A 27815-nucleotide genomic window follows, 5' to 3' on the forward strand; every position below is an offset into this window, starting at 1 on the left:
CGCTGCGCCTGCGTGGGGCCTCGGGAGTCTGGCGGGTGCTGGACGGAGGCCCTCCGCGTGCCGAGGTAGGGCCTTCGCGGAGGGGGCGGCGGGACTGGGTTTGCTCCCCTTGTCCCCTCCTTATGGGACAGCGAGGAGGAAGCAGGCGTCCCTGGGGCCTGTGTCCATCATTCTATGGAATGCTAACTAGATTTTCTAGATTTCCCTAGAAACTTTCCTCACTCCTGCAGCCTCTTTCCCACTTGGAGTGTGAGATGCTTAACAAGGCATATGTCTTTGAAATCTTTAAAAGTTATATAAAATTAAGAGGTGTAAAGCATCTTGCAGTTTAATTCAAGTAGTTCTCCAGTGGGAGGGGGAAGTTTTGCCTCCCAGGGGACATTTGGCAATGTCGGGAGACACTTTTGGTTGTCACAACTTGGAGGGGGCCTGCTACTGGCATGGGGTGGGTAGAAGCCAAGGATACTGCTAAATATCCTATAAAGCACAGGACAGCGCCCAGAACAGTTCTCCAGTGCAAGAGGTCAGTAAGTGCCGAAGTTGAGAAAGATTTAGATTTATAACGTACTGGAAAAAGTTTTATGGTTGTCGGTTTAAAAATTGAAAGGAAATGGTTTTGCATTCAATAATACTGGCTTTTTTAAAAATTGAAAGATACTGAAAACTACAAGGAAATTGTAAGGACAGTTCCCGTATTTCCACCATCCATACTCAACCACGATTGACACTTGAACATCTTTTGCTCCAGACATTTCTTTATGTTTACACTTTTATGGGGAAAAAATGGACACATTGTTTAAAAATTATTTGGATACATCCTTAAAAAACATTTCAGATGTAGCTAGTCTCCCTCTGGCTCCACTCCCCTACCCTGATATCTGTCCCCTTCTCTAGAGTAAACAGTTATTTGAGATTTGGCATGAATCTTTACAGCTTTGCTTTTTTTATTTGGACCAGGCTGCCTGGGTTTGAATCCTTACTCTGTTCCTTCCTATCTGTAGGCCTTTGAGAAGATCCTTACACTCCATGCCTCAGTTTCCTCATCTGTAGAATGGGATAATAGTGCCTATGGCATAAAGATGTCATGAGGAATAAATGAGTTAGTCCAAAGTGTGTAGAAAAGTACCTGGCACAGAGAAAGCACTCAAATGTAGCCATTGTAGGTAGACACAAAATGTATAATGCTATTTTATGTGTTTTGATTTAGATACATAATGTACTCCAGTAAACATTTTTCTGCAACTTAATTTTTTTCGTTTTTGAGATCTAGCCATGATGATATACATAGATCTATCCTTTTAACTATAGTATGATAGTCCATCAGTATTTATTCATTCCCCTCTTGGTGGTCATTGAAGTTTTTACCAGTTTTGCTTTTATATTACAAATAACAGCACAGTGAACATTCTACAGCAGTGTCTTTGTGTGTTATGTAAGATTATTTCTCTGGGTTTATATCTACAAGTGAAATTGCTGGATATATGCATTTCTGTTTACTGCCAATTGCCTTCCATCTCACCTCTCCCTTTAATTGCTCATAATTATCTCTTAATTGATGGCTCTGCCTCCAATCTCTCCTCACCCCCATCTTCAACACTGTCACCAGGATCTTTATAATTCAGAAGAAATCCTGTGATTTCTATTTTTGAAGTTAGAAGTCCTTAGTATAACATAGAAAACCTTCTTTAACTTAATCTTTCCTGATCCTCTTAGTGGGTCTCCGTTTCCCCACGTTCACCTCCATTTCAGGTACACCGTATTATTGGGAAAGGGAAAGGGGAGATTGATTGTGGGTAGCCTCCAACAAATGACTTCTAGTTATATAGGTAGAAAAAAGTTTTACAAAAGCAGACCAATTCTGTAGCCAAGTTAATTTACTTGGGCAAACAATGTCCTGTATGTTGAAAGAAGGACATCTATCAGTATTATGGTCATAAGATTATGTTTCATATTATTAGGTGAAATTTTTAGTTGGGTGTCTTAGTTCTGCCGTTTTTCCAAGATGCTTTCTATTGGGCGCAATTGATATGGTTTCTTAGAGACTTTTTTAGATTTCATCTGCAGATAATATAGTGCTCTTTTAGGATCTTCCTGAACCAGATTGGTAGTTTTAAATAAATTTCTGAAATTCTGAAATTAAATAAAGTTCTGAAATTTATAGTGCACAGTGAATTTATTAGCATTTAAAGGGAACATTGTTTATTTGGTCAGAGGCTGGCAGAGAAGAGTGGATGAGGGTGATAATTTATTGCCAACCTGCTATATTTATGTTAGCATATATTACTGTTTTTCTAGTATACTTACATATTTGTTTTCATTTTATGTATAAAATATATACAGTCAACTTTGGTGTATGGTATTACAGATCAGGAAAAGCTCAAATTAATTATGTAGTGTTTTATAAATAATCTGCTTCCTAATTCCCCCACCCCTCCACCCCCATAGCTGCAATAGGAGGTGATACTTAACTGGTTTGAGTTACTTATTGTTTTCTGCAGCCACTGATGTAAGGGTACGAAGTAAAAAGTCAAATGACGAATAGGTTGGAATAGTAAGCCTGGTGCCCTGATAATCAGAGTTTGATTAATTAGGGCTTGTTTATATTGGTTTAAGAACCCCTAAATTAAACCTTAGTTTCACTTGTTTCAGATTATTTCTATCTAAAAAAAGAAAATTACCACTTATTCCATAGGCTTAAAGGTTTGCTTTATGAATATATGCTAAGAACTTTTACTGTTAAAAGATATGTTGCATCAGTATAAAATAAAACACATATACACAGATGTGTGAATTCAGTAAGCTTTGAGATTATAGGAAGTTTGAGGAAAAAATTTATCTTCATAAATAAATATATTAATAGCTTCTAATTTTTTTTGACTCCTTTTTTTTTTTTTTGAGGAAGATCAGCCCTGAGCTAACTGCTGCCAATCCTCCTCTTTTCGCTGAGGAAGACTGGCCCTGAGCTAACATCCATGTCCATCTTCCTCTACTTTATAGGTGGGATGCCTACCTCAGCATGGCTTAGCCAAGCAGTGCCATGTCCGCACCCAAGATCAGAACTGGCGAACCCCGGGCCGCCGAAGCGGAATGTGCGCACTTAACCACTGTACCACCGGGCTGGCCCCTCTAGCTTCTAATTTTTAACTCCAAAGGTGATCCATTTAAAATAAAATAACTTAATATTGAAAATGTACGTGTTTTTGCTGTAGGATTTAAAAATAAAAAATAATGACCTTTGAAAGAACATTTATGTTTTTAAATCTATTTGAGCCTGAGTCCCTGAGAATAAATTTACTTTTTGCCTAGAGCTCATGCTAAAAGCATATTGGATTAGGATTATAACAGGGTTTTGAATGCTCTGCTAAGCTTTATAGCAATGCTTTGCAACCTTTTGTCTCTACATCATTCATATGTTCAGTACATGGTGTTTGGCATCTCTCTTTCCAGGTAGTAATTCAGGGATCACAGATATATTGAGAAGATGTGTGTGTTAGAGGAGGGCATGCATGCAAAGTTCTTGAATTAGGAGACAGTTACTTGATCAAGTTTGTGTTTTAGAATAATAACTGAGGTAGCATAAATAAATTGATATATTAGAGAGGAGAGAGACTAAAGCAAGGAAGACCAATTAAGGAGCTTTTATCTCAGCCTAAGTGAGAGATGAAAGCCTGAACTATGATAGTGGCAGTTGGAACAGAGTTGGAAGGTAGAGGTTTCTAAGTTAAGGAACTTAGTGGTAGCATTAAAAGACCAGAATGTAAGGGGCCTGATGTTCCTAAGTCATAACTCTGTCAAGGTGCAACAATACATACTCTAAAGTTTAGTCAAGGGGGAGATTCTACTGACCTTTTAGCAATCAGATTCTCCTTGCTCCTGTCATACTTGCATATTGGTGAACCAGAGCTTTGTGTTGATTAAACAGTTGTGACATTTAATATTAAAATCCTTTTCCATACAGAAATTATTTTTGGTTGTTTTTAGTATTATTAAGAAATCTGAAAAACATTTTAAGTAAGCCTGTAGTAAAAGACAATGAGTTCTTAGATCTTTGCCTCAGAATATATCATTTTAATGCTTTTCCTTTTTTACAAGTCTTCTAAGAGACCTGACATGTCTGTGAGAAACTTGAAATAAATTATTGTTCATACATTTTGATGTAATACAGCTAATATGTTTCCTTTAAAGTAAAAGATAGTTTCATAAGTAAAAGCCACACCTTTGATTTGCCTATCTTCTTTACTAATGAAGCCGAAACTACTCTGTAATACCTGTTGTCTCAGATCTTTGCATGAAATTGATTTCCTAACAACAAACCAGTAAGCCAGTAACTTCTGCTAGTTTGTATTATGATACAGTATCTCCAGTTGCTTCAGGTAATAGGCTTCATGAAATTCTAAAAACAGTATCATCAATTTAATTTTTTTTTTATTTTAAAGATTTTTTTTTAATTTTTTCCTTTTTCTCCCCAAAGCCCCCTGGTACATAGTTGTGTATTCTTCGTTGTGGGTTCTTCTAGTTGTGGCATGTGGGACGCTGCCTCAGCGTGGTTTGATGAGCAGTGCCATGTCCGCGCCCAGGATTCAAACTAACGAAACACTGGGCTGCCTGCAGCGGAGCGCGCGAACTTAACCACTCGGCCACGGGGCCAGCCCCCTCATCAATTTAATTTTTAAAAAATTGCCACAGAAGAGTGTATTTATCTGTTGCTGTATAATAAATTACTCCCAAACTTAGCAGCTTAAAACAACAAATATTTATTTTCTCAAAATTTCTGAGGATCAGGAATTTGGGAGCAGCTTAGCTGGGTGGTTTCTGGCTCAGGATCTCTCCAAGGGGCTGAGTCATGCAAAGGCTTAACTGGAGCTGGAGGATCTGATCCCAAGAAGGCTCACTCACATGGCTGTGGGTAAAAATCCTCAGTCCCTTGCTGGCGCTTGGTAGGAACCCATAGTTCCTGGTCGTGTGTACATCTTCATGGGGCTGCCTCAGTGTCTTACTGATATGGCAGGTGGCTTTCTCCAGTGCAAGTGATCCAAAGAAGAGGTCAATGAGGAAGCCACAGTGCTCTATGACCCAGTCTTGGAAGTCACACACTGTCACTTCTGCCATATTCTGTTGGTAGAAGCAAGTCATAATGACCAGCCTTCACTCAAGGAGAGGAGAATTAAGTGCCGCTTCTTGATGAAAGGAATTTCAAAGAATTTGTGAACATATTTTAAAACCACAACAAGTGATACATTTGGAAATTAGACAATAAGGTGTGCCATCTCCAATTTGAAAGTAGATGCCAGTTGATCTAGTTTGCTTTTAAGTAGAATTGCCTCTAAATCAAAATCATTTCTATAAAATGCAGGCTACATTAAGTTAAATTTGTAGATTATGGTTCAGTGATTCTTTTTTCTGATTGGACTATTGGTAGACTTTATAGTAAAAGAACAAAACTTAAGCCTTTGGAGTTTACTTCTCATTCAACGGAGGAAAAACAATATTACTTACTTGTAAATGACCTAGTTTTCATTTATTACTGAAATAGTTGAATTTCCTAGTGTAAATGATCCACAAGTAGGAGAAAAGAGAAGGTATGAGTTAGAGTTATTTATAGTGGAGAGGGACCTTTCAGCATTCACGGACCATTAAGTATACAACTATTCTTCTAACCTTTCTAAGGGTAGGTACTATGTAAACCAGAGCTGACCATGATGATGATGATAATGATGATGGTAGCTCACCTTTATTGAGCAATTTCTATGTACCAGGTTTTATTTCAAGTGGGTTTTAATTAATTCCAATACCTTGTAAGGTAGATACTGTATTCTCCCCGCCCCCTTGTATACATGTAGATGTGAGGCATAAAGGGGTTAAGTAACTTGCCCGAGTCATACATCTAGTAAAAGGCAGGCCCAGCGTTCACATGGATCTCTAACCATAGCAGCTCTGCTTAGCATGTGCTAAGCATTCAATAACTGTTAAAGGAGTGACTCAGCATATATGGCCACTGAATAAAGAGAGATCAAAATCTTTTTCTTATATGTTTGTTCAATGTAGGGTTTGTTCCTTCGTTCTTTGTTTTACTTTACTAATTTTCTAAAGTTGCCTTTCTTATAACCAGTGTTCAGAGTAAGGGAAAGCATACCAGGACAGTGTGGTGGTTAAAAGTGTAGGCTCAGGAATCAGAGGGCCCCTCTTCCCAATTTACTGCCATTGCCTGTTAGTGTTGTAACCTTGCAGAATTTTCTGACCTTCGTTAAAATAAGGTTTCTTGTTTAAAAGATGGGATAACAAGAAGGTGTTACCGAACCAGGTTCACTTTTGACTGCCGCTCGGAAAGCCAAACACTGAGCCGATGAGATTGCAGCAGAGAGAGAGTTTACTCACAAGGCAGCTATGTGAGGAAGTGAGAGCATGAGTCTCAAATCTGCTTCCCCGAAAATAGGGACTCAGGGATATTTATGGGATGGGGGCAAGGTGGTCTGAAATGTGGAGAGAGGTGATTGGAGGTGAGGAGAGGTGAGGTAATTGATGATCTGCGCAAGCGTAGTCAGACTCCATGCCTCTTCATAGGACCGATGTTCACAAAATGGCCACCTTAGCATGATCTGAGGGTGGAGTTTTTGGCCTCTTGACGTCAAAAGGTCACCTATCAGACATCTCCATGGGCCCAGTTGATGAGTTGGTGGTCTCAACAGGCCCGAAGTAGACAAGGAGTTCTAATTCCTGAAAAACAGCTCACACAGCCATTACCATGGTGACCCAGGCTCCAGGGAGATGTTATCTATAGGAGCCTAGTGGGAGTCAGATAGCATATTGCCTAAATAGCACAGTTAACAATGGGTGGATTAAACAGCTAAAAGCTATAATCAGTAATTGCAAAAAGGAAAAAAAAACGTTAGTTCCTAGCTACTTAATCATCAATGGCTAACTCTGCCAGTTTCAAAGACTTACTTTAAAAGAACAGTTGTAAGCATTAAATGAAATAACGCATGTATTGCACTTGGCATATAATAAGCATGAATAATTGACAGCTATTTAATTCTTGCGTTCATTATAGTATTACTAATCCTCTATTTTTTTCAACTTTGAGAATAGTGACTTTTTTAGGTTGTAAAACTGCATTGTTTTTGCAAAGTAAGATTTAAGATTTATTTCTATTACTCATATGGAGATTTTTAAGCCATGTTATAGCATCTCCTATTTTTCTTTCTGGGCCTTTCATTTTAGCTATAGAGTCTGTACGAACTCCTGTCTCAGGGAAGCAGGAGCCCAAGTGCCTGGGCTGTGGGAGCAGTCTAATTTGAATCATTGACTGACTGAATCATGTCATGGTAAAGGGGCTGAGGTTGAGATGGAGAAACCTGGTTTGAGGCAACAGGTTAGAAAATTGGGAAACCAAGATTAGTTTGGTAGATTTGAAGTGGAACCCTTAAGAAATTCCCTGAGCCAAAAGGAATGTCTGCAGTCACTTTGAATAGAGCACTGCAGCTTTTAATAGATGCTGCTAACACATTTAGTTATCTGTTTGATATGGTTCTTTGCATTCTTTGCAAACTGTTTTTTAAGGGCTGTACAGAAATAACATTTGGGATATGTTTTTTGATAAGCGTAACGTTGTTAAGATAGCATAAAAAGCTGGAAAATGTGAACTTAATAGCATTTATGATTACCTATGTGATAGTTCTCTAATAGAAATGTATGTTTTCTTTTCAACGCTGCCTACTTGATGGCAGTTTTTCTCATTTCATTTTTAGGTTTAAAAGCGTCAACCAGAATCAATTTGCAGTCGAAAATTGGACCAACACAAAGACTTCATATTGTGGAATGACTAGCAAACAAGCAATGTCATCTAATGAACAAGAAAGGCTCTTGTGTTATAATGGGGAAGTCCTTGTTTTTCGATTGTCTAAAGGAAATTTTGCTGATGAAGGACCTGCAGAAATACCCGTATTACATGTCAGAAGAATGGTATTTGACAGAGGGACAAGAGCATTTGTTCAGAAGTCCACTGGATTCTTTAGCATAAAGGAAGAAAACTCGCATTTAAAAATTATGTGTTGCAGCTGTGTGTCAGATTTCAGAAATGGAATTAACCTCCCTTATATTGTGATGCAGTGCAATAAAAAGAATAATGTTTTCAAATATCTTCTACTGTTTCTTCACAGTACCAATAAATTTGAAAAGCGTTTGAGTTTTAAACTAGGCCATGAATTGCTGGATGGCGTAAGGGTCCTTAATGGCCCTTTAGTTTTATGGAGATATGACAAAACATTCTTCTGTATCTCTTCCGAAACTCACAAAGTTATTACTCTGTCTGTTAACTTTTCCTCTATTGAGTGGGCAGGGGAGATTGCAAATCTAGGTATGGTTTTATTAGGACCAAGGAGATGTTCAAACCGAAAGCCTTCAAAATCGGATTATGCATTTCAGAATACCAAATTTTGTGTATACTCTCTTGAAAATGAAGAAGTAATAAGTGATACATATATCATCCCTCCTGCTTATAGCAGTGTGGTAACGTGTGTGCATGTGTATGCAGCTGAGATGGTCAACAACCAGTTAAGAATGTCTCTGATTGTCCTTACTCAGAAGAATCAGCTGATTTCATTCCAAAATGGAACTCCTAAAAGTGTGTGCCAACTTCCATTTGGAGATCCTTGTGCAGTTCAACTGATGGATTCCACTGGAGGAGACCTCCTTTTTGTTGTATCCTTTAGGTCCAATGATGCTTGTGCTGTTTGGGAAAAGAACTTTCAGGTACGGTACTTATTCTCATATCATTCAATTGGTGTGGTCTTAGACCTATGAAGCATTCTTACACTTCATAGAGTTTATGCTGAAGTCGTATTATCCAAATCAATTGTGAGTGCTGCACTTAAAATCATATATATTACATCATTCTTTTTTCTTAACGTTGTCTAAATACTACCTGATAAAGATTTTGCCTTGCCATTTTGAGCCATAAAACCTTTGAGTTGTTTGGAAAAAAACTGCAGTTATAAATTTATTTTTCTTTTAGTATAACAATTTCTAATTTTTATTAATGTAATAATTAGGTGTGTAGTTTACTTAGAATAAGATTATTAGTAATTTGACTTCATAAGCCTTCCTAGAAAACGCCAATCAGTTTAACTTTTTAACAATTGGTAATTGTCTATTTAAACTTAAAATGAAATTAGAGGAATTCCTTGAAATGTATCATATTTGTCCCTTTAGAGGCAAATAATTGCTCTCCAGAGACAAGCGATGTGTTAATTTTCTAAAAACTGTTGCTTAGAGCATTTCATTATGTTATATTTTGAAACTCAGACTTGTCCTTTGATCTAGTCATATCTTTTAATGTAAGGTTTGGAAATTGCTTTAAAATACTCACTGATATTAAGTGTTCAAAAACAGGTAAAAAGGCGCAGAAAATGAATAGTAAATTAGAGGTTTGTAACTGGGTGTCCCACCAATAGTATTTATCTAACTGAGTTTTTGGTAACATTGCATCCTCCTGCCTTAAGATATATCAGCTTATTCAATTATGTGATGTGAAGTGTTTATAATTAAAGATAAATAATTATTACTAGTTAGAAATGTCTCTTCCAAAAGTAGTTTTTTAGTACATTATGTAACTTTTTAAGTTCTTGTGTTACTTTGGAAAAAAGCAGATACTGCTTTACTTTGTGTGCCCTATTTGTTTAATTAGAAGCTCAACTAAAATTTCTTTTTTTTTTTTTTGAGGAAGATTAGCCCTGAGCTAACTGCTGCTAATCCTCCTCTTTTTTCTGAGGAAGACTGGCCCTAAGCTAACATCCATGCCCATCTTCCTCTCCTTTATATGTGGGACGCCTACCACAGCATGGCGTGCTATGCAGTGCCGTGTCCACACCCAGATTCGAACCAGCGAACCCCGGGCCGCTGAAGCGGAACATGCGCACTTAACTGCTGCGCCACCGGGCCAGCCCCGTCAACTAAAATTTCCATCACTATATTACCACCTTGATATGGAATATTGATAAATGTTTTGAAAAGTTCAAAAGACATCTTTTCTGTGAATCGTTACCTTGTGTGTGTGTTAGTGTGTGTGGAAATGTCAGTTTGAAATTGTGTTTTATCATGCTTTGCCTTGTAAGTTACCTTTATGGTACCAGGGATTATGTAATCATATTCAACCTCTGTAACACATAGAGGACTTAAATTCTCAAAAGGAAAATGATTTGAAAGCTGTCCTATTTTATTTTGAAAGCAGTCTTTTAAAAGTACATTGTAGTTTTGTTTGAAGGTTATTTGGAAGGTAACATTTTCTGTCTTTTTCTACTCTCTTTTACTTTCATGAAATGCTAGGGGGAAACATCTGGTATAGCCTGTAACCCTTATTGGGGTCAGCGTAATGGAAATAACACACTTAACCTGGGTTTGAACCCCCTGAGCCCCTTACTGGTGTTACCTTAAGGAATATATTTAATTTTTGTGAACCCGCTTTCTGTCTTTATGAAATTGTGGAATCATCCTGCCTCTGAGAGGGGAGAATTAATAAAATGATATTGTAAAGTGTCTTGCACATAGGAAAAGCTCAGTAAGTGGTAACTGCTATTATGTTAGACAAAGGCTAGGGCTGTCATCAGTGACTTGTACCTACCCAAGGTCCCTTACTCACCTGGATAAGGAAAAACAACTCCCTTATGCTTCATTAATTCAGTAAAATATGGTCATTATTCACTTGAAGTGGGTCCCTTGCTTGGACACTGTAGAGCTCTGCCACTAAGATGTTACCCAAAGCAGCAGACTAGATCACTCCCTGTAAGTGGGCCTGTAGCTGTTGGCCTCCCTGCCTTGAAATTGCATTCTAGGATTATTTCTCTATGGTGAACCACCGTCTCTTCCACAAGTTACTTTCCTGAGTCCCTGCTGACCTACTCCTTAAGCTACCTCTTTAGGGATGCTGTACTTCTAAACTGTCCTCAAATGCCCTATACTGAAAGCTCTGGAGTTAGACCCTGATATCTACAAGTTAAGTGCTTCTAAATTGCCTCAGTCGCCTTGCCACTCTTGGAGTTTTACAGCTCCTGCCTCTTTCTTGATGTTATATTTATACTCCCTTACTTAAAGAAAAATTGGATGTAGCTTAGGGTAAAATATTCAATTACTTTAAAAAAAGAGAATAAAGGTTGAGAATCTGAAAATAAATGGGGAGGGGAGGTAAGCATGCAGAAAACCTGGGTTAAGGGAAGTAATTGCATTTGAGCAATTATACTTAGTTTAGCAGTTAAGACAAAAACGGTAAATACAGCAAGTTTTGCAATTGAATGAAACACACTATCAAGGGAAAAAAATTCCTAATATTGAGTTCCAAGAGGAATTTACTGTTTGTAGTATTATGTAAGAGATTTTGAATAATAAAATGAATACATTATTGAATAATAAAATGGTGCCTTTAATAGCAGTTTTGCCCCAAAATGGGAGAAAACAACAGAAGCAGTCTTCTTTTGTGTTGGCTATGGATTCATCCATCCATCCATCCTTTCACTACCTCATTCCATAAAGGAATTAAGGCAGCTTGCAAAGATAGGTAAAATACAAACAAGCATAAATTAGAATAAGAAATGAAAATCAAGGTTAGTATGTTCTCAGATCAGCCCTTCATAAAAGTCCCAGGTATAATGTTTAATCCAGTGATAGGACTTGAAACAGCTGAGTCTAGAGAAATAATGATTAGCTTTTCTCAGGCTTTCTTCAGTAGAAATTGTCTCTGCAAGTTTTGACAAGAATCTATGTGGCAGGCATTTGAGAATTGAGATCATTTTCAAGTATACCTGAAACATTGGTGTGTTGTAGATAGAAAGAGGTTAATATGTTCTAGAGGTGTGCTGTCTAATATGGTAGTCAGTAGCCACATGTGGTTATTCACCATTTGAAATGTGGCTATTCTGAATTAGAATGTGCTATAAATGTTAAGTACACACCGGATTTCAAGACTTAGTAAAAAATGAAAGTAAAGTATCATGTTAATTTTTGTTGATTATATTGAAGTAAAATAATATTTTGGATATATTGGATTAAATAAAATATAATAAAATTAATTTCACCTTTTTCTTTTCACTGCTAGAGAATTTTCTTTTATTGGCTACTGGAAAATCTAAAATTATATATGTGCCTTGCATTTGTGGCTCACCTATATTTCTTTTGTACAGCGCTGTTCTAGAGCTATAGATTGCAAATGTGTGGGTGCATGCATGAGTGCACAGCTCTATGGTGTTTACATGCTGAACACATTCTTATCACTAATATCTCTTCACATAGTTAATTATACTGCACGATGCTCATGGGGGTGGTGGGAGAAAAGGAGGATATGGATTTACAAATAAGCTTCATTCCTAGATATATGAAAAATCACTGCTTTGGATATTAGCCTTATAGGGGAAAGATTGATATTTGGTTATATAGACTGAAGAGTCTTATATTCTTGCTCTAATGCAAGCCACCTTCAATCATCCAGATGATGTATCTGTGCTCCTCGGATTCTGAGTGGGAGTGTAAGCTTTTCTGCCTGAGGGAGAAGGAGTATCTGATTCCCCTGGTGTTGGTTTTCCAGGGGGCCAATCTGGAGGCTTTCAGCTTTATGGACCTTTAAGAAGTTGTCTTCTATTTTAAACTTGAGGTTTCACATTGTGGTATAAACTGATCAAATCATTTCATTAGGCTGGCATGGTTCTAGGTGCCCGATTATTAGGATCCCTCCCCTTCTGTGACCCTGATAATGGCTATGTTCTCCCCTACCAGGGTTTAGGGTATTAAGCTCATCTTGACTCTTAAAGGTTATTCTGCTTTGAGAGCTCTTAAAGTATCTATTAGTATCTTCCAGTTGCCCTAATGCAACTGAATTCCTTGTGTAATTAGTCTTATCGTAAATACATATCCACTAAGGCTTTTGAGAGTGAGGGTCATCCTTAAGTTAATCATGTTAGAGAAAGAATCTTCGCTAGAGTTACTCATGAGAAATGTTAGAATTTCCAAAACATTTAGTCGTGAGAAGTGTTAGAATTTATAAATTATAATAAAATTTAATATAGAAATCAGGAATGTGACAGTCCCATGATAGATGTTGATAAAATATTAAAATTTAAGTACCTTGCTATTTATAAAGTTGTTATAACTCCTTATGTTTTCTAACCTCCCAGTATCTTTAGTTTAGTTTTTAGTGTTTACACTCCCATTTTCATTACTTGTTTGTAAGATTGAAGATAACAAATTACAACTACATGAAACAAAAGGATTTAGTTTATTTCACATCTGATTTTTTTTCCTTCTCTGTTTCTCCTCTACCATCCTCTTTCTCTCAGGTTGCTGCTAAATGGCAAAAAGTTAGCTTGGTACTCATAGATGACTTTATTGGAATTGGAACTGAACAAGTACTGCTACTTTTTAAGGACTCCTTGAATTCAGATAGTCTGAGTTCATTTAAAATAACAAATCTGCGCAGCATAAACTATTCAGTAAGTACTATTTACTTTTTATGCATTACTTTAAGAACCATTTTAGAAAATTTGAGTGCTTTAAAGCTTTTGTGTGTGTGTGAGGAAGATTGGCCCTCAGCTAACATCTGTGCCAATCTTCCTCTATTTTATGTGGGATGCCACCACAGCATGGCTTGACGAGCAGTGCTAGATCCACGCCCAGGATCTGAACCTGCAAACCCTGGGCCACTAAAGCAGAGTGCACGAACTTAACCACTATGCCACTGGGCCGGCCCCTAAAGCTTTTGATCCACCATTTAAATATTTGATTTCATGCTTAAAGTAAACTTTTTGAACTTTGAAAATACATAGATTAAGCCTTTTAAATATATACATTGAATCTCCTTTCAACAAATGTTATACAAATTGACTATACTTTTGATATAAATTTGGAATATATTGTAGTCACTCAAGTGACAATAATACTGTAAATTAACCTTTTGCTTCTGAAAATCACATTTTATACCAATAAACATGATAATTTTGGATTAAGGAATAAAATGAAGTGAAACTGCTATATTAAAAGAACACTTCATAATATCTTAAGATCTTGGGCATAAGGGAAATAATACTAAAGTTTCAGATCTATATAAATAGGTCTGAGCCTTGGTTTTTTTTCATTAGTAAAATAAGGATAATTCTTATTTTCTTTATTTAATGAGATTTTATAAAAATCTAGTAAGCTGATACTTTTCGAAGCAGTATACAAATGTTAGGTGGGTGGTAATAGTGGTAATAATAGTAATTTTTTCTAGTTACAAGAAGATGGGGCAAATATATATTTTGTCTTTTACATAATAGTGTGTAACATGGGAAACTGCCCTTTGACTGGAGAAACTTTAATTGTATTTTGTTAGTCTTATGAATTTTCAGTTTATTTTAAAGTTTCAGTTTTAGTGTATTTTTTTTAATTTTTAGACTGAAACATCAGATTGCTATGAAGAGGACTTATTTGAAGACGTACAAGATAATCGTTATTTGGTGGTTCCACCTCTGAAAAGGGGATTGAAAGTTAGTGTCAATGTTTGCTTTTTGCTTCTGCTTTTTTGGATAAGTGTTATTCTAAGTGAAGGAAAGAACATTGAAAGAAAGATCCTTAACGTATAAGCAACTCTGTGATTGGGAAGAAATGGTATTTTAAAGGATCTTTACCTTTTCAGTAGCTCTGTAAAAATTATTATGAAATTACTTATAAATGTATCATCTAAAAATGATACCTTGTTATAGTAAGTGTGTGTAAATTTAATAAATCTCGTAAGATAAAATATAAATAGCTCACTTTTGAAAACACGTTCTTTCTGGTCTTTAGGATCAGTATACCACAGTATCTCTTTTCAAAGAGCAGCAAATATGATGACTCATGCCGTGTTCCAAACATGAACAGTTTACCCTTAGTTTTCCGTACGAAGCTCTCTAAAAAAGAGTTTTTGTTTTTTCCCAAATGTATGAAGATAATGCATGTTCCCTGTAAAATATTCAGACCATGCAAAGAAATAATAAAAAGAAACTAACAATTACGTGATTCCGTTACTGAGATATAATCAATTTTAGCACTTTGGCATGTATATTCTTGTAGATTTTTTAATAAATATATGCAAATTTACATGGAAATGTGATTATAAGATTCATGGTCTTTTATAAACTGCCTTTTTTCATTCATAAAAATTTTCAAATATACAGAAGACTTCAATGAATAGTACAATGATTATCTTTGTAGTCCCCACGTTGATTCAACTGTTTCTTTTTTAAAAGTCATATTTGCCTCATCTGTTTGCGCTTGTGCGTATGTACGAGTATGTGTGCATTTTTGCAGACGAAAGTTGCAAATATTACAATACTTCACGCCTTTATGTTTTAGCAGGAATCCCCTAAAAATAAGGACGTTCTCCTATGTAACCACAATACCATTTTCACTTAGAAAATTAATAATGACCTCTTAATCCTATTTACTATTCAGACTATATTCAGATGTCTTCAGTTGCCACAAAGATGCTTTCTTCTTTTTTTGTGTGTATGAAGATGATTGTCCCTGAGCTAATATCCGCTGCCAATCCTCCTCTTTTTGATTGAGGAAGATTGTCACTGAGCCAACATCTGTGCCAATCTTCCTCTATTTTGTATGTGGGCCGCTACCTCACAGCTTGATGAGCGGTGTGCAGGTCCGTGCCCTGGATCCAAACCTGTGAAACCTGGGCTGCCAAAGGGGAGTGTGTGAGCTCAACCACCATGCCACCAGGCTGCCCCGACAAAGATGTTTTCTATAGCTGTTTTTTTCAGGATCAAATTGAAATTTATCCTTGTACTTCATTATTATATGTCTCATTTTATCTAGAATAATGCCCTCTCTCCTCTTTTTTTTAAAGGACACTAATGAAGAGGTCAGGCCAGTTGTCACCTTTCAGATTTGTCTGTTTCCTTGTGTTGTCATTTAACTTTTTCCTCTATCCTTGGCAAACTTTTTTTTTTTATAAAGGGCCAGATCATAATATTTGTACTCTGCAGGCTGTTTTAAAAATTTTTGCAACTATTTTAATTATTAAAGTGAGTTCACTAAATGCTTATTAAACACAAATAGTAATGTGAACAGTAGATAAATAAAACATCATAGTGGACATAGAACCATAAATGGAAAGATCGATTACATTAAAAACTTTTGTGCTCTGAACAAAGCAAAATAAATGACCAACTCTGTAAAAAGAAATTGTAACATATGACAAAGGAATTGACTTCCTTAATATAAATATGCATTCTCAAACAGTAATCTTGAGGATGTAAAGTGGCCCAGCCTCCTCAGAAGGAAACTTCTTATAGCTATTAAAATGTGAATCAAATATATCTTTTTACTCTCACAGTTTTACTTCTAGAAATCTATTCTAAGGATGTACTTGTACATGTAAGCAAAGATGATTTTACAGGAATGTTTATGTAGTATTTATAAACAACAAAATTCTGTCAAAATCTAAATATCCATACTTAAGAGTATGGTGAATAAATTATGATATACCTGAACCATGGAATACCATGTAGCTGTCAAAAAGAATAAGGTAGATCTTTATGCTGATTTAGAAATGATGCTGAAATAATTTAATTTATGAAAACATGACTTTCAGAAATTCCACTTCTGGTAATAAGTCATTCAATTTATTTGGACCAACTGTCCTGATAAAAACAACTTAAAATGATAGTTGAAATATGTTTTTAAAAGCCTCAAAAAGCTGAAAATATAAGAATAAATTATCGAGTTAAACTTTAAAGGCTGGAACCCAGAGAGAGAAACAGAGCACTGATGCTGCTTTTGCCCTGGGAGCATTTGTATTTAGCCTAAAGCAGTAGTGCCCTAGGCACCTGGCAGAAACAAATGTAGAATCCTCTCTCGAAAAACAGATTTATTCTAGGCTGCTTATAAATCTCACAAGTAACTTTTCAAAGAAAAGGAGCCACCCACAGAATAGCTAAGCACATTCACAGAAAATAACCAAATAGCATTACTATAAACTAAAAATACATTGGAATTAAAAACAAAATAACCTCAACAGATGAGTTGAACAGTTGACTCAAAAAAATATAGAGCAAATAAGCAAACCAGACTATGTTAGAAAAATTATCCAGAAGGTAACACGGAGACAAAGAAGGAAAATATGAAAGAAACATAGAGGGAAGGCAGGGATATATGGAGCTGGGGAATAAGAGAGAGTTGAGTGTCCATTTTGTTTCAAGTATTCACATCTTATTGCTAGCTCTCAATGTGGATAAAAACATTTCCAAGTATTAGAAAGCCTTTTAGAGATTAACAAGTCTACCCTGTCCACCGTTTTACATAGGAGTAAACAAATGAGAGCCAGAAAGATTAAGTGACTTGCAGTGCTAGAAGTAGATTTTGTTTCACTGTTCTTTCTCCTGTGCAATTTGTTTTCCAACCAGTTGTTGGAGGGGAAATGGAAAGACCAGGACCTTTAAGAAACTTGTACGCATTTACAGGAATGTTCACAGCAGCATTCTTTGTAATGCCTCACAACTGGATCTAACCCAGAGGTCCATCAGCAGGAGAATGGAGAAATAAACTGGTATAGTCATGCGATGGAGTACTATAGAGTAATGAAAGGTGCAAACTACAGCTACTCACAACAAATGGATGACTCTAAAACCTAGTGTGTACAGAACGATTACATTTATAAAAGGTTCAGAAGCAAAACACACAAAAAACTAAAAGTGCTCTTTAGGAGTTCATACAATGGTGGTAAAATTATGAAGACAAACAAGGAAGTTATCTTAAAAGGCCAGGGTAGTGTTGCCTCCAGTGGAGAAAGAGAGGGTCATGATTGGGGAGTGCCCACGGGCTGCTCCCGGAGTGCTACTTTTTGACTTGGGTGTGGTTACATGGGTGTTGACTTCATTATTAGTCTGTAAACTGTTTTTTTTATAATGCATTCTTCTGCATGTATGAGAGAAAAAGAACAAAAAAGCAAGGTTTCATGTCACGCAGTGCAGTATGCTCTTGTATTTGATTTCGGATGGGTTTTGTTTCTTTGTGGGGAGGAGAAAGAAAGCATTTCTTAACATATACATGGAAAAGTTCTGGAAAAGTAAACACTCTTGGCTGTGCAAATGGGATTGGTGGTCTAGGAAGGTAAGGTGAGATATATTTTTATGTTGTTTAAAATTTTTGCCATGTGCTTATTTTCATAGTTTTATGACAAAACTTCGCAACATAGAAAATATAAGTAGTTTAGTGATTCACCATTTAGTCCTGGAGTTGGGGCCATGTTGAAGAAAGTAGGGAAGAGAGAACATGGAAAATTTCTGAGGGTGCCCTCATTTTTAATCTGCGCACGTAGTCCTCTCTTCTGCTCCCTGCCCCTCCAGCAGTCTCAGGTTGACTGTCCACCTCTGATGGGTACATCTCCCTTCCCCCAACTCACAAATAAACTCAGTGAATGAGTGATGGAGTGTGAATGATGGGGAACCCACAGAACTAGGTCAACATAAGGAGTTTAAAAATATTAGCTAGACACTACATACTTTGTGCAGTGAGGTAAGATATAATTCAATCATTACTCTCCAACTTTTATTCATTGATAAAAAGAAAAAGAATTTACCTGTCTTAAAATGTAATTTAAAAGAAAGGAATTAAAAAACAGGATGCATATTGTTTTTTCATGCATATTGTTTTTTCAATCTAGAAAAACATGTTATATTAAAAGCTGGATTAATACTTAAACAGTCTCAGATATCCATCTGAAATGAAACAGCTTCTATCAGTTCAATGCAACTCTTTAAATTTTCAGTAGCAAAATGTATTTCATGAACGTTTCATCCTTAGTGCTGAAATCTTATTTATCTGAATGTAATAGAAGGAACAGATTGCTCTATCCCCACTTCAGAGCCAGATTTTTTTTTTCCAGTAGTTAAGAGTTGACCCTAGCACTGAATTTATTAGCACAAAAATAAACTTGTGACAGTTTGGAGGCTGTTAACTGTATTATCTTTAAAATTTTGCCATAAAGGTGTATGAATCAAAGATGTCAAACTATCAAATTGAAAGTGACCGTTTCGGGCCAGCCTGGTGACGCAGCAGTTAAGTTCTCACATTCTGCTTTGGCGGCCCGGGGTTCGCCGGTTCGGATCCCAGTGTGGGCATAGCACCTCTTGGCAAGCCATACTGTGGTAGGCGTGCCACACATAAAGTAGAGGAAGATGGGCAAGGATGTTAGCTCAGGGCCAGTCTTCCTCAGCAAAAAGAGGAGGATTGGCAGGAGATGTTAGCTCAGGGCTAATCCTCCTCCTCAAAAAAGTGACCATTTCTATTCATAATGATGCCTTTTGCTTTTTGAAGCAGAAATTATTTCAACAACAAGAAAAACAGGTTTCTTGTAGGGGCAGGAGTGTTGGTAGGCCTTGATTTTTTTTTTCTTTTTTGGAAGATTAGCCCTGAGCTAATATCCACTGCCAATCCTCCACTTTTCGCTAAGGAAGATTGGCCCTGAGCTAACATCCATGCCTATCTTCCTCTACTTTATATGTGGGATGCCTGCCACAGCATGGCTTGACAAGCAGTGTGTAGGTCTGCACCTAGGATCCGAGTTGGTGAAGCCTGGGCCACTGAAGCAGAACATGCAAGCTTACTGCACTGTAGGGCAAGCCCCTGGCCTTGATTTTTATTCATATTGATTGATTACCTAACTCAGTGATGAAACGGATACTAATACATTGGCGTTCTCTCAGTTTGATATGTAAACTCTTGCAGTTACTTGCTGTGTTATTTTCCTTTGTAATTAGAGACTTAAAATGTATAAATAAAGTAGTTTTGCTCTGAGAAATATTCTCTGCTTTTCTATAGAGAAATGAATTAATAAGCAAATTTGGAGAAAGTTCTTCCTGAATTAATGGTATGTCAGGTTTCATTTGAAATTATGTCCCTGACAATGATTTTTCTTTCTACTTTACAGGTTGGTTTCATTTCTATTCAGGAATTACAGCGGCATCTCTTGCTTAAGGAAAAAATGATTTCAAAATCTTACAAAGCTTTAATAAACCTGGTTCAAGGGAAAGATGATAGTACATCAAGTGCAGAGGAGGTAAAATTAGTTGTGACCATTTTATCATTTTATGAGTTGAAAATCTACAAGCTATTGAAGAGTTATTTAAATTGGAGTATTGGAATATGTTAGAAAATGCTCAATGGATCAAGAAAAGTGGCAGAGATTATAATGGTGGGCTTTTATGACATTGAAAAATATTTGATTCAGAAGCCAATATTTTACCAATTTGCAAATTATTCTGTAGGATATTAAAATCTCAGTTATCAGGAACCTTGGGGAGTAAGTCCTTTTGTTTAACAAAGATTTAACTGTTAAACTTTTTTATTTGTATAGTTTGAATAGAAATTACTCCTAAGTGAATTATATATTTTCTAATTTCTTAAACAGAATATACTAAGCGTTATTTAACCTTGTATTGGTGATTACATGACTTCATCATTAATATAATAATTGTTCTTTTAGTCTGTTGCATGGTTCATTTCTAAGGATATTTGTTCTTCTAGTTAATGTCCCTGAATTGCTATGCTTTAGTCCTTATATCTGCTTTTTATAATTTTACTCTCGTTTTCCTTGTGGTTGACCATCATAAGATCCTCTTCAGGTACCCTGCAGTTACCCATGCCAGTATGGTAATGTAGGAAGTTAGCAAAAGCTGCTTTGACTTCATAGAAAATAGTATTTATGCACATTAGTTCCACATAGAGAAAGCATAGCAAAATTACAAATAAATCGAGAAAAGCTAGACATAGAGAAACTTGATGTTGCATTTTATTCCCTGATGTCACTTTAGTGCCTAGCTCCGACTTTCTTTAAGATTGACCATTCTTGTAATGGTCCATGCCTTGTGTCTGTAATTCAGTCTTATCAATATGAGGATTTTGGTCCAAAATAGGATTCCATTGACGTAACAAACATAACAAAAGCACATCATGTTGCGTTTCTGTATTACTCTTCTGATCTGGGAAACCTCATGAAAGTCATTGTTAAAAGTCTCACCGTTTCCCTTTTCCACCTCACCCCAACGATTTTGCCAGTATTAGAAAAGGGGAAGAACTGTTCAGAAATTAATGCATTGAAACCACTTTGTATAAGGCACCGTTTTTGGCACTTTATATAGTTAATTTTAAAAGTAATCCTGGCAAGTAGTCAAAATGTCCACAGGTTTCAGATAAATAGCCTGCCTCAAATATCACAGCTACTGGCAGAAACATCAGATTCCTAGAAACATGTTTAGTCCACTATAATATAAGTGCCCATGTCTTTTTTCAGTAATTACCACAAAGAAGGCCAGTATAGAGTAATGATTAAGATAGAGCATGGGCTCTGGAACCAGTCTGCTTTGGTTCACATCCTAGTTCTGCCACTTGCTAGCTGTGTGACCTTCGGAAAGGTACTTAACCTCCCTGTGCCTCGTTTTCCTTATCTGGAAAATGTAGATGATCATCTTACTGACCTAGGATACTAGGGTTATTCTGAAAGGTAAACAAATTGATACATGAATGGCATTTAGAATAGGGCCTGACGTACAGTAAGCATTCAATAAGTGTTGTATATTATTACCATTACTCCTCCTCCACTTACTATTGCTACTACTGTTTCTATTGTTATTCTAAATCCGTATGTGTGTGGAAATGAGTGAATATGGCCTCAATTTTAAGAATAAAATTTTAGCAATAATCGATCAGCAGTCCAAAGATAGTTTAATCAGTGTTATTCGTATAAAAGTTTACGGTTATAGGTTTAAAACAAGTGATAAAATAAAGATTGGATTGTTTTCAGCATGCCTGGGGCGCATATTGTCAGATTATTTTTCAAAATCGATTCCAGGTTTATACCCCTGCTGGCTTTGTGTGCGATACCCCATCTTGTTTCCAGTCAGGGCGTGCTGCTTGATCTGAGTAGATAGTTATATATGTTTTATAAATTTTATTTTAGTGAAATATGTATAACGTATAATTTAATATATTATAAATGATAATTTGTTTTGAAACATGTAAGCCATAAGGCCTGGCCAATAGCTGATTCACATTTTACTACATTTATTAGTTTTTTTGTAATCAGTTATTTAAACATGTTTTTCTACAAGGAATGTCTTTTTACTCTTTGTGGTGAAGAAGAAAATCCTGTCCATACCTTTGATGAAAAGTTATCAGACAATTTTCAAGATTCAGAACAGCTAGTAGAGAAGATATGGTATCGTGTAGTAGATGATAGCTTGGTTGTTGGAGTGAAAATCACATCTTCTTTGAAGTTGTAAGTAAATCTTAATATAACATTATCTGCATGCTCAAGAACAGCACTGTCCAAGGGAATTATGATGCAAGCCACATATGTAATTTTAAATGTTCTATAACCATATTAAAAGATGTAAATAGAAACAGGTGAAATTAATTTTAATAATATTATATCCAAAACATTATCATTGCTGAGGGACAAACAATATTCTGTATTAAAAAGCAGATTTTATTCAAGTCATTTAGGGGAGTATAAAGTGCAGTTTTTGCTTTAGAGGTATTTGCATTCTAAATTATTGCCAAAATAAACTCTTTGAAAAAATAAGTAGTATTTTTCTTGTTTAAAAAGAAGGGGTGAAAGTAATTTACCTTAAAAATAAAATCCAGGCATTATTTTACCATTCCTTTCTGTTAAAATATTACTTTCTTAAAGTCCAGCATATTTACATTGTTTTTGCTTTCCTATTTCAAGAGAAGTGCTTTTACAGGATCTGTAAAAATGTATTTAGCTTTTACACTTAATTTTCTGATACATTTTGCATTTGAAATGATGTTTCCTAGGAAAAGAGAGAATAAAATTTTGTTGTTGTTTGCATGGCATTTAATCATCTATTTGATTTTAAATAATGAACCTTTAGAGTAAACCGAACTCTGGATTTCTTACAGGTCCCTGGATCAGGTGACTTTATCGCTGTTGATGGATCAAGCCCATAGCTCCAGCATTCAGCTTATTAAGTGTCAAAATAGGGTGATCAAGTTGAGTAGGGATTCTTTCCCAGCACCATGCTCAGAGCCATATGAAAGAGGATCAGAGGCAAAAAGGATCAAGTTGACTGTTGATAGTGAGGAAGAGAAAAGCTTTGTTTGCGAACAACCATCTGAGAAAGAGTGTGTACAGATAATTACTGCTGTAACATCTCTTTCACCACTGTTAGCATTCAATAATTTTTGTTGTATTCTGCTGCTACAAATTAGGAAGAGAGAAAATGGTAACTATTTTGAAGATCATTATATTCAGTGTGGTAGACTTTTTATAAGTCTAGAAGATCTTTCAAGTGGGAAATACCTAGTGAAATTTCCAAAGAAGAAAACCATCGGTAATTTTTGTTGGTACTATTTAATCATATACCTAATTGAGTCAGCAAATTTTAAGAACTCTCTTTTTTTGATAATGGACAGAGTTTAATGACAGAGCTTGTGACATCTTTTTCTTGTAGAACACGTGGAAGATCTCTGTGCACTTCTTGCAGCATTGTACAAAACTTGTTTTCAAATCACATCACCCAGCTGTGCTCTGACTTCAATGAAGACGTGGCTCTTAGAACTTATGAAATGTGAAGTAATCAAAGAATTTCCAGAAATTTGCTTTTGTAAAATCCCAGGAAGTTTCTATGGGACACTCTTCAGTTGGAAACAAAGAACACCATTTGAAGGGATTTTAGTAGTCTATTCCAGGTAATGCACATCAAATTGGAATTAGTCCACAGAAGTTAGGGTGTATGGATGTGGTGAATAGGCGGTCCAACAACAGTCCCTACGGTAGAGTTTTGTGCCATTGTGGGACGTGTTTGGGTCGTTGCTTCCTACAGCATGAATGGAAAGGTGGCCTCATTTAGAAACTGAAGTGTTTAAATTTTGTGTGTGTTTTTGGCTTTTTTCTTTTAGGGCCTAATAATTATTTTAAGATTTCCCCTTCTCCCTCACAGTGAAATTTTAAAAATATGATATTGATCTTATTACTCAGAGAAAAAATTTAATCAGGAAGTAACCTGATTAATATTAGCTGACTTAGTGTAGTATATGTATATTTGATTGTTACAGTCCGAATTATATGAATGATCACATGCATGCATTATTGGTTCTATTCATTACCAGAATGTTTATAAATGAATATTGATTGCTACAATATGTGGTACACGACCACTTGTGCTGACCTGAGTTTTGTAATATTGTGTTTGGTTTTTTTGTTCCAGGAATCAAACAGTTTTGTTCCAGTGCCTTCATAATCTCATCAGAGTTCTCCCTATAAACTGTTTCTTCAAAAATCTAAAATTAGGAAGTGAGGATTTCCTAATTGATCAATTGGCATTAACTTTGGAGAAGGAATTGGTTACCCTTGGTTCTCTTTCTTCTGCCTTAGTTAAAGTTGAAAACAACTTGGTGCAGAGGTGTGAAGAAAACAAAGAAAAGAGTAGTGGTGTTGTGGCTACTTTATCAGACAGAGAGGACATCATCCATCTGTACAGAAAAGAACTTCAGAGAGAAAAGAAACAAACACTGGAGATGAACCTAAAAGTGAGTGGTGCCCCTTATAGAGAAATAACTTTGAAATTAGCTGAGATTCAGCAGAAATCAGACCTTGCTGCACAGAAACTGAGTGGTTTATAGTTACAATCTCAATTTGATTATATTTTAAAATATGTTTTCCCTGCCAGGATGTTTTGGTTCCACTTGTTTTCTTTTTTTTTTTTTTTTTTTAAGATTTTATTTTTTCCTTTTTCTCCCCAAAGCCCCCCGGTACATAGTTGTGTATTCTTCGTTGTGGGTTCTTCTAGTTGTGGCATGTGGGACGCTGCCTCAGCGTGGTCTGATGAGCAGTGCCATGTCCGTGCCCAGGATTCGAACTAACGAAACACTGGGCCGCCTGCAGCGGAGCACACGAACTTAACCACTCGGCCACGGGGCCAGCCCCCACTTGTTTTCATTTTACATTATATGCCTCCTTTGTAAAAAGTAAAGATTGAGGCTTGTTGTAGAATCTTTGGTTTTGATGATGCACAAAATAGCATGCTTTAGCATGCAGTTCTCAACTGGGGCCATTTTCCTTCTCACCTCCCCCGCTCCCCCCACCCCGAGGTATTTGGCTATGTCTGGAGACATCTTTGGTTGTAAGAAGTACTGGGGGTTGGGAAGAATGAGGCAGGGGTGCTCTTTGCATCTAGTGGGTAGAGGCCAGGGATGCTGCTAAACATCCTACTTTGCACAGGACAGCCCCACAACAAAGAATGATCTAGCCCAAAATGTCAGTAACGCTGAGTTGAGAAATCCTGCCATAACAATATTTTGGTCTAAATCTTCAAAAAACTTAAATAGTCCTTTTACCGTATTCTGCTTAGTAAAACCTAGCATATAAAAATTGGCTTCAAACAGATAAACAAGATTGTCAGGATTCACAAGTTTCTGTAAACATCAAGCTCCTGTGGAAAGTTAAACAGTGGAGTGTCTTGGTGAGACAATTAAAATGAAAGTGTTTGGAACCCTTGTTAATTTAAGTTTTATTAGAAAGCTTCTCTGAAATTTTCTAAGTGTATAGGAATGTGAAAATTTTAGGGCATTTCTCTGAAAAGCATATCTATTTCAAAAAGTTAAGCATACCTCACTGGCTGCTATTTAAAACAAATTGAAAATGCCTTTAAGCCATCTGAAATTCCAACTCTAGGCAAAGCTAAAATATAAAATTCTAACTAAAGTAAAGAATATGGTGCTCCTCAGGGACTGAGAAATTTTAAAACAAGTGAAAATTCACTTCAGTTAAGAAGTGATTTTTAAGGGGTCCAATGAGACAGTTCAAAGGGATAAAAATTCAACTTCTTTTTTTTTTAAAATAAGAATTCTGGAGTAATAAGAGAATGTCAGGAGAGGGAAAGAAGACACAAAAGGATATGGGCCAAAAGGAATGTTTCTGATCCATTTTGCTCTAAAATCCTTAAGTGAGATGGACATTTCCACCTCAGCTGAAAGAAAGAAAGATGATTATAGAAAGTGGCATTTCATGCTTGCAGCTATGAAGTGCTGATTCCTCCCATGCCTTAGAAGTGCTTGTACCTAATGATCTGGTGATGCAAATGGGTTTTAGAGAATGTAGATTATTATTTTCTTGTCTTGGTTTTTATGATTGTCCATATAATATGCTAACTCTTTTTTTGGTAGTCCATTGGAAATTGAGATAGAACTCGACAGCTCTATTTCTATGAAATGTCAATGGAAAATATTTCAGACTTTCTGGAAATGGAATAATTTTAGGATTAATTGTGGAAATCTGGAAGCAGTGGGTGTCAATAGATATTGAAACTGCCCATGTCATGTTATGAAAGAACAATCAAGTATAAAATACAGGAACTAAATTGTAAAATGGAGGCTGTCAAAAAAGCTAAACAGAATTTAATCATAATAGTTTATTTGTAGGAAAGTTAGGATAATAAAAAATAGCATGTTGCTTATTTTTTATTTATGAAAGCAACCAAAAGATAATTAATCTACATATACCAAACAACTTCTTTACAAGTGAGTTTGGTATTCCAGTATATCTTTTCTACTTACGACAAACTAGAAAAGCCAAAGTTTGAGGAAATGATACCTTCGTCCCTCTCTCATGATTCAGTGTCTGTTTGACTCTGTAAGCATATTCCTCTGACCACCATCCTCATCAGGAATCTGAGGCTCCCCTCAAAAACGTAGTCCGCCCAAATCCATGTTGCTGAAGTGAAAACAAGTTTTATTTTGGAACAGAACACTACACAGTTTTCAGACACAAAACTTTCTGTTAGTCTCCTGATCCCTTAGTTAAGGAATGTGTGCAAGCCAGCTTAGGCATGACATTATTCAGTTCGGTGACCAGGTTGAGGAAAGGGGGAAGAAATGTAATATCTATCGTCTGTCAACTATATGCCAAATAGTAAGCTTGAAACACACGTGTACACATACGCATTCATATCCATATCCATACATATATATGGTGTAATCCTTCACAGCAACCCATGAAGTGTAATTATTAGTGTTGTAATTATTAGTATGGAAAAAAATGTTAAACCAAATTAAGGGGATGCATGCAAGCAACTTGATCCTGTACCCATGTTACAAATTTTTTCAACATGAGCAGACCCTTTAAGAATTCTAGGGGGCCTGCCCCTTGGCTGAGTGGTTAAGTTTGTGTACTCCACTTCGGTGGCCCAGGATTCCACAGTTTGGATCCTGGGCGCGATCATGGCACCACTCATCAAGCTGTGCTGAGGCAGCATCCCACATAACACAACCAGAGGCACTCACAACTAGAATATACACCTATGTACTAGGGGACTTTGGGGAGAAGAAGAACAACAACAAAAAGAAGATTGGCAATAGATGTTAGCTCAGGTGCCAATCTTTAAAAAAAAAAGATTCTAATATACAAATGAATCTTTTATTGTCCTGATAACATCTCTTTATAGAATTCACTATTCAATTTTTTTCCCAGTCCCAGAAAGGAAAAGATCTGATTAACTTCTCTTCCTGCCTTCCCCAATAAAAGCAAAAAATTCAACTGTCCTGGCTAGAAACCTGTGTAAAGCTGTGATTTCTTTCTTTCTTTCTTGCCTAAAACTTGGACAATATCAGATGTTGAGAAGGAACCTTTCTCTTCCTTGTAGTTAAACTTGTGAGAACATTACTTTCCATTCTAAGAATTTGAAAGTAAAAGCTCTTTCTTGGGTAACCCCATCTGGAGAACTTTAGGCCTTTACTGCTAAAGACAGTATGTTGTGATGGAAAGAATGCTGATCCACTGATCCAAACAG

General features: G+C 36.3%; 1 protein-coding gene across 4 annotated transcripts; it reads left to right on the forward strand.

Annotated features, from left to right (window-relative positions):
• FANCB (FA complementation group B) lies at positions 1-24685 on the forward strand. 4 transcript variants are annotated; one of them, XM_046672696.1, is made up of 9 exons: positions 1-65; positions 7746-8748; positions 13317-13469; positions 14409-14501; positions 19937-20065; positions 22116-22282; positions 22930-23360; positions 23481-23718; positions 24237-24685. In XM_046672696.1, the coding sequence occupies exons 2-9, from the start codon at positions 7816-7818 to the stop codon at positions 24649-24651; spliced, it is 2559 nt and encodes an 852-aa protein (XP_046528652.1). In that variant the 5' UTR covers positions 1-65; positions 7746-7815; the 3' UTR covers positions 24652-24685. The 4 variants fall into 4 exon arrangements, with proteins under 4 accessions (XP_046528652.1, XP_046528651.1, XP_046528649.1 ...); XM_046672695.1 differs by lacking the exon at positions 1-65 and adding an exon at positions 3034-3152; XM_046672693.1 differs by lacking the exon at positions 1-65 and adding an exon at positions 3040-3152 and having other exon boundaries at positions 7725-8748.
• Positions 24686-27815: the final 3130 nt, after the last annotated feature.

This window comes from Equus quagga, chromosome 10 (assembly GCF_021613505.1).
Source record: "Equus quagga isolate Etosha38 chromosome 10, UCLA_HA_Equagga_1.0, whole genome shotgun sequence".
Classification (NCBI taxonomy): domain Eukaryota; kingdom Metazoa; phylum Chordata; class Mammalia; order Perissodactyla; family Equidae; genus Equus; species Equus quagga.

Coding starts and splice junctions, on each gene's coding strand:
- FANCB (XM_046672696.1), top strand. CDS start 7,816: ATGACTAGCAAACAAGCAATGTCATCTAATGAACAAGAAAGGCTCTTG. Junction 14,502..19,936: donor CTCTGAAAAGGGGATTGAAA/GTTAGTGTCAAT, acceptor TCTACTTTACAG/GTTGGTTTCATTTCTATTCA. Junction 20,066..22,115: donor GTACATCAAGTGCAGAGGAG/GTAAAATTAGTT, acceptor TTTTTCTACAAG/GAATGTCTTTTTACTCTTTG.